Source organism: Bombus impatiens, unplaced genomic scaffold, assembly GCF_000188095.3.
Source record: "Bombus impatiens unplaced genomic scaffold, BIMP_2.2 scf_0508, whole genome shotgun sequence".
Lineage (NCBI taxonomy): Eukaryota > Metazoa > Arthropoda > Insecta > Hymenoptera > Apidae > Bombus > Bombus impatiens.
In genome coordinates, this window is record NT_176927.1 from 19,770 (window position 1) to 31,686 (window position 11,917).

The 11,917-nt window shown below is 34.8% G+C and overlaps 1 protein-coding gene across 1 annotated transcript; it reads right to left on the reverse strand.

Moving 5' to 3' along the window:
• Nucleotides 1-2,759: 2,759 nt before the first annotated feature.
• LOC112213176 lies at nt 2,760-10,717 on the reverse strand. Its single transcript, XM_024369023.2, has 3 exons — nt 9,668-10,717; nt 8,229-8,413; nt 2,760-3,011 (listed from the first exon to the last, which is right to left on the reverse strand). Exons 1-3 carry the CDS (start codon nt 9,759-9,761, stop codon nt 2,832-2,834), a joined length of 459 nt encoding a protein of 152 aa, XP_024224791.2. The 5' UTR covers nt 9,762-10,717; the 3' UTR covers nt 2,760-2,831.
• Nucleotides 10,718-11,917: the final 1,200 nt, after the last annotated feature.

An 11,917-nucleotide genomic window follows, 5' to 3' on the forward strand; every position in this document is an offset into this window, starting at 1 on the left:
CTGTTTCGATTCACTAGACTTAAAAGTAAACGAACTCCAGATAAATACATTATCGCTTAGAGTTTAAAATTATGATGAAGCAAGGAGTGATACGACCATCCAGGAGTTCATGAGCATCGCTCCTGCATGTCGTACCAAAGAGAGACGGAAGCCTACGACTTTGCGGCAACTACCGTGCGTTGAACGCCCGCACTATAGCCGACAGGTATTCACTGCCGCACATCGAAGACTTTGCGCAACACTTGCACGATAACCGCATTTTTTCTAACACTGACGTTGCTCGAGCTTACCACCAAATTCCGATCGCGCCGGAAGACATCGAGGGAGCCATAATCACAATACCCTTAGGATTTTTCGAAGCAATTAATACAATGTTTGGGCTTCGAAACGCTGCGCATACGTGCCAGCGATTCGAGGACGAAATCACGGGAGGTCTCGATTTCGCCTACATATATATCGGCAATTTCCTAATAGCTTCAAAAAGCAACAAATAACATTGGGAGCATCTGCGAACATTATTCAACCGCTTAAACACGTGTCGACACGTTCTCGAAGTATCTGATCGAAGAAGATCTGATATACAATTATGACTACCTTGGCAATGGAAATAAAAACGAGAAAGGAGAAATGAATTTATGTCGAACTTGGCTATATCCCGGACTACTCTATTTTGTTAATTAACGCTAAGAGAAAGAAAAAAATTACGGTTCAGGGGGTGTCGGAGTCCCAAAGCCCCGTCGGTGTTGCGGGTGGTGCCTCCCCAGGCTCGCCCCGACGGTCATCACACGACTGGGGGAAGAACGACAAGAGGAAGGTCGGTCCCAGGGCCGCCTCTCGATCGGTAAAAGCGTTGCTGTCACGCTCGACCGCCATGGGTGGATTACATAATGGGGGATTTGCCGGAGTAACGGAATCTCGCCCATCCACAAATATTGGTGTCGATTATTGTGGGCCATTCCACATCAAGGAGAAACGAAATCGTAACCGCCGTCTCGATCAATCGTAACCATCTTCTTATGCCTAGCAGTTAAGGCGGCGCACATTGAGCTCGTTGGAGATCTCACGAGCGAAACCTTCATCGCTCGGCGAAGGTTTTGCTCGACCATCCACTCCGATAACGGCACAAACCTTATCGGCGCAAACAATGAATTTCCTAATGATTCACTAATGAGTTTGTCTGAGCGAGATTTCAAGAACACTCCATCCAACCGTCTTTCTCGATGGCAACAGAGAGGACAACGTGCTCTGAATGCAGTGGCTTCTGGGTCGAGTTATCAAGATTCAGCCAGGTGCCGATGGTATCATCCGGATAGCTATAGTTCAGACGGCAAAAAGCATTTTGGATCGGAGCGTCAAAAGGCTTGTTCCACTGCCGAATCAACCCGATCTCGAGAAATCCGAATAACAAACGACCGGGACGAGATAGGATGAGAATTCAAACAACACCACACCTCGCTAACTTTGATCGGTACCCTCTCCTCGGGGGAGAATGTTACGTCTGGTGACTCTCTGCACTGACCAGGCCACACACAGCGGGCAAGACGGCAGCCAGATGTCTATACATCCTTACTGCGTACCCTCCCTAAATCTCAGGAATTTTCTAAACAACAATATCTTTCTAAACAAATCTTAAATCTAAATCTAAAGATCTAAATAAAATCTAAATAAATCTTTTCTAAACAACAAATACTTTTACTTTACAGGAAAGTTGGCTTTTCTCGCGTATGATGCTTCCCACTGCCAATTTTCTCTCGGGGGCCTTAGTACTCTTCCTCACCCACCAACTTGTCAAATGACCAATTAACAGCAAAATCTATTCCCTCACTCTAGCAACGAAAACTTGTCCTTAACAAATCAGCTCTTTTCGTGTCCTTAGACCCACCCAAGTTTCCTCCGCAGCATCATCTTCACAGAAAGTCAGTTTTAATACATATCTCGAACCGTTCTCATCTAAGCTTGCGTCGCGTACTCCACACTTTGTCTATCAATTGGAATTTAATTATATCTTATCAATTTATATCTTTCTAGTCAAGAAGTTGTTGGTATAAACATTAATTTATACCTGTCAAATCAGTGTAAACTCAATTGAAGCACCCCATATTAACCTAACAGAAATAAGGAGATCGATCAGTTCGTGGCGTCGATTATTTAATCCTAACGGGAATTTACGACTCTCGTTGACGTGCTTTCTCGCGATCGCGTCTCTCCGCGAACGGTCGAAACAGTATTACTTAAGTAAAAATAGCAGTATTACTATTTGATACAGTATTATTTGAAATAGAAATTGATGGAAATATTATTATTTGAAATACTTTTATCTTATATTTCAATGAAACACTCATTTCATAATAATTTGTATGAGTTAATATTGAAATATGTATTTGAAATACCATTTATATACATAATTATTATTTTAAAAAAAAGTTTATTTGCCAAATCTTGTGTCTACCAACAGATAAAAGAAAGAAAGAAAAACTAAGTAAAGCTGAATAACTTCTTTTACCACTTATGTATTTGGTACATATTAAACTTCAAAGTTCTATGCACGCGCTTTTCGGTCCTAGAATTGAATTTGTTTGTCATATATATTAATCTCTTATCAACAAAAAATTTCTCTCAACAGAAAATAGAAACCATCTTATTTATCTTCGGTGTCGATCTGAAATACATAAATAATTTGCTTATAATATACATATGTGCTGTTAGCAAATATTTATCTATTGTTATTTGTTTTATAATATACTTCAATTTCATAAAAAATTTCTTGGTAAACTTAATAATATTGTACGTACGATGTGTGATATTCAAGTTTTTATATTTATTTTAAAGAATCAAAACTGATATTTCCTTTCAAATGCTTCTAAGTAACTTCCTTTCTTGCTTCTACGTACACCTTTCATATTTCTATCAACAGCAGCATGCAATGATTTATCGATGCACTTTTTAAAGCTTTCTACTTCTATTTCACAAGTTAACGTATTTCCCTTATTTGCTTTTAAACAATCTGACACCTTTAATTAGTATATAATATACATGAATATATGATATTTCTTATTATATAAAAGGTCGACGAGAAAAACAAGGTATGTCAATTTCAACAAATTTTGAATTTAACATCTTTTCATATATTTCTGTGTGTGCTCTTTATCACTAGCTATGTCGTGTTAATTCGAATTAAATTATCGTGTACAACGTATTTTTCATTTATTACTGTTTCCTGTATTATATATTACCTAAAATTACAAGTAAAACTGGAAAACGATGCAGAATGAAATGAAGAACGAAATGTCTTATTTTGATAGAATATTTATGAGAAAATATAAAATTGTGACATTACATATTGAAAAATAAATTTTCGTTGTCTGAAAAGTGCTACAACATGACATTGTCCCTTTTTATCCTGGGTCTGTCATACAATTTCATTTAAGTTATAATATCAAGTGTTACTTATAAGGGAATATCAACAAGCTATTAGCAAAATCGTTTCCTTTCATGGAAGATCGTAAAATTGAGAAAAACTAGGATTCGAGTCACCTGTTCCTCACTACCGCACCGGTGCGCTAAGTCTACTTAAACTTGTATGCAGTCGAATCGAAACAGACACAGCTATTAAAGAAATTCTTCTACTCAGGAGAAGTTATTATCGGACAAAGTTAGCAAATAGCTAAATGACATAGATAATGTACTATACGTTTATATCTACCAATGTGCTCAATTTTGAATTATTGAAAACTTTCATTTATAGATACTACTTCTTGAGGAAAACAGGATTTCCTCAGTAGATGTGTGTGTTTGAGCCCAGTCACATTACACTACAAAATAGCCTTAGCGGGCTAATACGACAGTGAGGAACGGGTAATTCAAATCTCAGCTTTTTCGCAATTTTAGGACCTTCCTTGAAAGCAAACGACTTCATTACCAGCTCGTTGATCTCGTATCGATATGCACTATAGTGTTATCTATACAAAAATACAATATTCCGTTAAAAAAATTAAATTGACTTTGAAATCTCTGCCACCATATTAGACATGAAAAAAATATCTTCACAACATAACATCCTCCTCTATACCAAACAACTTTTGTTACAGCACTTTTTTCGTATCATCATTTCCTTAAAAGATATTTCACTTTACTGAGATGAAACAGAAATCCTGTATATATATGTATAACTGATTTTATTTGTATTATGTATATTTACTTCTTGCAGTCAGACAGAGCTTACATAGCGTGCTATTGATGAAGCTGTTAGAAATTATCTTATACTGAGAAATATAATAACACTTTGTACAGGGTGTTCCGCTACAGATGTCAGGAAATTTAAGGGATGATTCTTGTACCCGAAGTAAGACGAAAATTAAGAATAAAAAGATTGTGTTTCTTAGTTTTTGACAATGGAAAATCGGAAAAAATACCCTTACACGAACGAAAGGAGGTCAGCATAAGCAACAGGGTGCACAGTGATCCTCAATCCGAATTTTTACAGGTCGTACAAAAAATACCATGGTATTCAGAGACGTAAACTGCTATTGTTCCGTTCACGAGTGTCCACAGAACGATCACGCACGCATCGCGATTGTCTCGGGCGAATACGGTGCAGTTTTCTATCTCCCAGATGTGGGTCGTTCGCTAGATTCAGCAGGTTTTAACGTATCAGTATCCCGCAATCGTTTATCTATTTTGCAAAATATCTTTACTTTACTTTAAATATCATAGTCCTATTGTGATATCTTTCGCCGTATGAACGTAATAGCGCTTTTGTGCTATTGCCGCCGTCGCATCGTAGCAAAAATGTATACATTTTGTAAACAATGGCTGCGATATAAATATTACTACACTGCATACAACGCTCATTATGCGCACTGCACACCCAAGTAACAATACGTCCAAGTAACACTTTACTTTAATTTTTTCAGCTCTCTGAAAGTTCCTCGTCGACTGTCGGAATAATTCTGTTCTTTCAACTGCTCTAGCCTCTTGCTTCGAAATATCTAAAATGTGGCGATGTAGCGATAGAGAGTTAGTAATTTCTTTACAATCACCTGACTTAAATTCTATGGAACACGTATGGGCGGCGTAAGTGCCGACAGGTCCAATGGAACATCGATATCCCTACCGGTCCTTCCGCCAAATACTCGGAAGAAGGCATACGTGACCGCGTTCGCAGACGTCTAACGAACACATGCGTAGTGGGGATATCGAGAGATGACAAAAGGAAAGAAAGCGGATTGAGAGATGAGTCGTAAGCGAGTGTCACACGCTCAAGAAGACCACCCGCTCAGAAACAGTAATAGGATAAGCTACAGACATCGAAACAATAATCAAATAGTAACGAAATAGGCGCCTCTGAGATATGCCAGACGACAACCTCTCCAGAAGGACTAAAACCACAATATAAAAGCCGTCCAAATTAAACGCTCGAATCAACCTGTTAAAACATTTTGACCCAGTCTTTTGTAACACTTTGAACCGTCACTCGGTTCGACTTGCCTATTGAAAATCCTATTATCATATACAAAGTTCAATTTCTTCATCTTATTCGTGAAACGTTCGAACTGCGACGCGAGGATATTGTAACGTCGACAAATATCTCCAACCGACTCAGGAAACCTGAACCACCTTGCACACGACATCGACTCCCAAGATAAAGCAATATGAATTCGACACGTAGGCATAAGATAAACGAACATCTAGAAGGTCTGGATCTTGATCGAAGCTTCAGTCATTCGGTAACAGTCTAATCGCACATTTGTAATCCTATTATAGAATAAAGGTATCTCGAACTCTGGTTCAAGAACCCAACATTTTTTTTTATTATTATTTTCCCATTATTTTTACGTGACAAGATCACCGGCGATCTATCGATCTCGTGATTTGTTGTGTCTCCGACGTGACACGAGAGTCGTAAGTGAATAGTGGCGATTGCGACAGTTGTCAACAAGAGTTGTGAATAAATAGTCAGAATTAACAAACGCATTGTTAAATAAAACGCCGAGTATTTCTTTGCCACCCTACACGTCCATCCGTCGCCTAAGCTGGCGTTGTACATAAGCGTGGAAACTGTGTTTCTGAGCTTATTACTGTACCGATATTATTATATTGTCGTGCAAGTCGCCCTGGCGCAACAACACCTTTTCTTACTTTCGAACATTCTAAACAGAATTAATTGGGATAATCGAGGCTCTACTGTGTTATGATTTCCGCTGTTGTAAGTCTAGTATCGAGTTGAAAAGAGTGTTACGTTCTGAACAATTTTTCTGTTATTCTGCCATTGATCTAAATGCTTTTAGACTACATCTTCGGTGTATTGGGAACTCCATAATCGAAAACAGTCCATGATGTTTATTAGATAATTCACCGTATTAACGGCGCGGATCAGTTGTTTGAAAGGAACATTTTTCGCTGGAAAACAGATTGAACTACTCTCCTCTCCTCTACTACTACAAGGCCTTTTGTATAATTCGATAATACTAAAGCATTCTGGAATATTCCTCATCGGAGGATATATTATGAGAATATTCTCACGGAGAGAATTTGGAATCGCATTCAATACTAGACTGAATTTCGTAATAGCGATGTTTCGCGTTCTATCGTCATCACTGCACGTCAGCCAGTCTTTTGTGCTTTTTATAAAAATTTATATAACATAAATTTTATATTACAATAAAATAATAAATTTGTAGCGGTAAATGAGTTATAGGACGAGGCGGATCGAGAGCGTCTCATGTTATTGTTGTGCTTCGGAACACGGATACAACCTTGACGCTTGAATCATATCGATAGACAAAAACAAAGTCACCGTTATGGGCAATTGTCGATCTTAGACAAGTTCAAACTTTCCGATTCCCCCCGACCAGCATAAATATACAGACGCATATACCGAGTGACACATATTAGTCCATCATTATCTACGATTCGGGTTTTCCGCGAGCGAACATATACTATCGTTACGAATACAGTAAACGAGCGTCTTACGACTGTTTGTACTTTATTTATTTAATTATTTAACTTATTCGAAATATATTTGACGAGTTGCGACAGTACACTCGTTACACATTATATATCCTCGACCAATTCTCCACAAATTATAACAGAATTTATGTTACATAATATAATTTGTAGAAATTTGTATGTATGTAATTGACTTGAAATTGTACATAAGGAAATTCATTAAAATAAAAAGTTCTTTTAGAAAATACCATGGTAACGCATGATGTTGTCATATTGATATACATGTCAAATATGAACATTAACGACAATATCAGATATGCCTTTCCCTCCGTGAATGAAACATTTGATTTCGAATGAGAAATGTTTAATCCAAACTCGTATCAGCATCTACATTCTGCGATACGCGAGAGTCACGTAACGAGAAAATTATAAACTTTTCAGCTATGAAAATTTTACCTTCTGATATACACAGTTACATATATGATCGATTGTTATCGATTGTTAAATAGAACTGTTACATTATTATAACCGTTTAACAAATATAAATAAAATTGAATAATTATCATAGAGGAAATTTTACTGTTAATGCGAGAAATATAGGTTTGTGTGAAAAATTTGTTTGTCATTATGCATACACCAATTTATTAATAATGGCGTTGTAAATTATGAAGTTAATAGATAAATTGTAAGGGTGAATCAATATGTTTGAAGGAAAGGGAAGAAAGGAAAAGACAAGAGCACTGCTATAACTTCCCAACCTAACGAATCACGATCCTTCATGCATCGAATTCGCAGCCTATTTCATTAGACGCGACAGAAATGTATGTCTCGGAAACTAAATCTGAACGACGATAACGCTATTGAAAGTTGTTCAGAATTTTGACCTTGACAACATACTTCGTTGAAATCGGTGAGATGGACCGCTTTGTGAATAATTATTTAGTGATTTTCCCAACGAAGAGACAGCCATTTTTTAAAACATGCTTGAAGAATCAATATTCTTTTTACTAAACGTAAAGTATCTTTCACATTGTGCTACGTAGAAAGTAAACCTTTTCTTAGTATAATTGATTCGAATTATACGTAAAGAAGGTTACTCAGAATAGCCCTATTTATTGTATGTAAGAAAATTTTGTAGAAGTAAAAAGTAATCCATTTTTTTACATCGGAGTTATACATTATTATTTTATTATTAATGCTTAATAATATTATTTAATGGATTACTGCATTTTTTTTTTACAAGTTTTAAAACCTTTGTTTCAGCTGTATGAAAGACTTACTTTAACAGAATCAACGGGACAACCGCGTCGAGGTTTTGTGCGTGTATATGTATCAATGTCGTTTAAAAGTCTTTCAATTTCATTTATATGTAAACCAGCTTCTCTGGTATGATCCTTATCAACAGCAACTAATTTATCGAGCCAGCATTTTTCATCAGTTGTACAGATTTCTTCATTGACAATACCTTGAAATTTATTTGTTTTATTGAACATATTCATTTGTTAAATACACTACTGTCTCATTAATTGATCCCTCTCAGTGACGAATTATCGTATTACGGTTCACCATCTCGCTGAACGTAGGGAAAGAAAAATTAGAAAGTCGGCTTAATCCAAAATATATCTCGGTAACACAATGCCAAAATAACAATGAAGCCTTTATATTTTTAATTTTCTTTTTCTTTTTTAGTGAGACTTTTACCAATGTAATGAGATTTTTATAATTAAAACATGACCAAACCACGACAATCTGCGACATATTCGCTGATTTAATTACATCCGCCTATTTTCTTTCGCCTATTAAATGTGTATTTGAATGTGATCTAAAATATATTCTAATTTAACCACATATTCTAATTTTAACCCAAAAAATTCCATAGATTCGTTAGTAAAAGTTTAATTGAAAAAAGGTTAAAAATAAAAAGTTTCATCATATTATTACTGTCATTCATTGAAATTCAAGTTCAGATTAGGATATTCATACTACTGAGCCAAGCTTCCCAGTGTGTCGTACTAATCTTTGGGAAAGTGGTGAGAGTGACGACCGATCAATTGAATGATACAAGATGACGTTCGATTGATAAAACAATACTGTAATTAATTAGTTAGAGCAATTTCTTCAAAATTTCATTCTAGCTATTTTATGATTATAATCGTTTTCCTATCATATATTTCAAATTACGCATACAATATACTTGAATTGTTTATACATAACATATGCAAATATTGTATAAAAAAATAAAATGTAATACATACGTGATGTGATTTATTTCTTTATTCGTACGCGAATAGAAGAAAACAAAGAAAAATAATATATTGATATATTAACTATATTATAATTTATAGTTTGCACTATACATTTTTAAATAATACTAATATAATTATACTATATCTAACATATTATAATTTATAATTAAACTAACAAATAGTTTGTTTCCTTAAATGTGTATATAGCAAACAGCTTGCTATAAATATACACATTTGATCTCTAATAACAACAATTTTACTAGAAAACAATTATAATAGAACAATTATACTAGAAAAGAATAAAAATTAACCTTACTCTAAAAATAATACGATAATAATATGATGTTATTATGACATATAAAAAGAGTTCACACGCGCGTACATCTCTCTTCCACATACACACAAACTGAAGTATGAAATGAAATTCTTAAAAATTAAATGAATTATTTATACGTATAATATCAACTATCTACCTGACGTTAATCTCTGAAAAACAGAATTGCTAATTTTAATTGAACTTTCTTTCTCCGATATTTCCCTCTCAATGGCGGAATATTTTTCGGTCATCTTTGAAATTTTCTATTATGTGGAAAGTATAACCTTGTTAGACTATTTTCTCCCAATGTAATATAAATTTTTTTGTGTACTACTTGAACATTATCGCATCCGACGATGAACTTCTCATACTGTCTTTTTTTATACATACATAGTGTAAAATATTCGATTGGTACGTATACATCGATAATTCATTGGAGTGTCGTGTACGCCACGTTTATTAAAATTTCGAAAAGTCAAATTGTAAAATAGAGTAGCCGAAGCAATGAACACAGAGAATTTGTTCAAGTAAACATTTCATGTCTGTCAGATTATTTATCAGTGATAACTATCGTTACTCTTTAATTTGCGTATTTATTTGTAATTGCTGTTTGTAAGACAATAATTTAAATATTATATTGTCTATTTTACTAAAGATAAATCATTTATTGTAGATTGAAAATATATAAACAATTCCATTCTAACAATAACATTTAATCGTAAACACATTTTAAACAAAAAGTTGTCACATTTTCACGTCACATTAATGTTTGTACACTATGGTATGTTCTGTATTTTAGTAGTTCTTAAAAACCATTCCAAGTCCAAAATAGATTTGTTTACATACAAACCGCTACAATATAATTCTATCTCAGTACAAAGCTATATTGAGAAGTATTAGTGTCTGAATTCTAACATGCCACATAAAGGACAGAATAGTAGTTTCGATAAAAGACATCTTGTTATTTATCATAAAGAAAAAGGTAAAAATTATCGTGAAATCGCACAATTGTTAATAATGGAGAAGAGCACAGTTGCGAATATTATTAAAAAATATAAAGAAGAAGACTGTATCAAATTTAAGAAAAAACCACCTCGAATTATTAATGAAAAGGAGGAAAGAATAATAATATGGAGAGGTTGGCCGTGAAACTAGGAAACAAGTCAGTGTAGAAACAGTACAAGATTTAATGGTCGAATAGAAAGAAGAAAGCCGTATATAAACGAAATAAACAGAGGAAAAGGGATTGACTTTCGCTAAAGAATTCATGAAGAAACTTCAAAATTGGTGGAATGACGTATTCTCCGAAGAGAGTAAATAATGCATTTTTAATTCAGATAGAAAAAGAGTATAGTATGGCGAATAGTGAATGTAAGTAGTAAGTTTTGAAGTCCAAAAATTTAAAACCTACCTTAAAACACGGAGGAGGAGGTTCTGTGATTGTATGGGGATGCATTTCGAGTATCGGTGTGAGTAAACTGGTGCTTATCGAAGATATATAGATAAGAATAAATATTTGGATCAATCGCATACGCTTTGGATAAATTGCAAGATGACAAAACTTATATGGGTGATATTTTTCCATAGATTTTAGATAGACAGAACATAGTTTTCAAAATATCGATGGCGTAGACAATTATACATGTTGAAGTGGTCACCACTTCTAAGAAAACTCTACATCTGGTCTTTTTAGCTTTCTCAAGCACTGAAGCTATCCACAGCGTATAGACAATAGACTGGGACGAAGACACACCATAAACAGTAGACAGGCGACATAGGGTAATACTGCTGGCGTGTGGATCGGGACCAGCTTAAATTATATTCCTACTTATACTTACACTTCTGTATTAAAATATATTTTCTACTATACAATTTATCTACGCGTTTTATTTTTCTCATTTTTACGAGTTTTTGAAAACCGAAGACTTAGAGAACATCTGATTACACAATTGCGATTGTTAGTCATCCAAGATGGAAATTACGGTGGATTGTAACCAAGATGGAAGATAGACGTAATTATATCAAAGAAATAGTGCTGAAAACTTTAAAAGGTGTATGAAATCAATCCTCTTCACTCTCGCAATGCAAAGTGTAAGATATAGTAGAATTAGACGATTTCTTTTCATTCATGGGAAACCGAGTGAGTTTTGACAATGGTAGTAACACTGTACAATTAGAATCGTTGAAACACTGAGACTGTAACGTCGCATGAATTCAAAATATCACAAAGTGCAAATATACGAAACAATTTCGTCGTCTATCGCAGTTGAAAGATCGCTTAGCTTCGCTGGATTGATTCTGTGCCAGCGAAGGAGTAGCCTAAGTGACGAAAACTTTGAACGATTCACTCTGTTACATGCAAATAGCCACTAAAAGAGGAAACTAAATTTATTTTCAATATTATGGT

Bases quoted from the DNA above. Each gene is read 5' to 3' on its own strand.
- LOC112213176 (XM_024369023.2), bottom strand. From the start codon at position 9,761: ATGACCGAAAAATATTCCGCCATTGAGAGGGAAATATCGGAGAAAGAA. The intron at 8,414-9,667 runs GTAGATAGTTGA...ATAAATTTCAAG, and splicing joins TTTTCAGAGATTAACGTCAG to GTATTGTCAATGAAGAAATC. The intron at 3,012-8,228 runs GTAAGTCTTTCA...TACTAATTAAAG, and splicing joins GTCCCGTTGATTCTGTTAAA to GTGTCAGATTGTTTAAAAGC.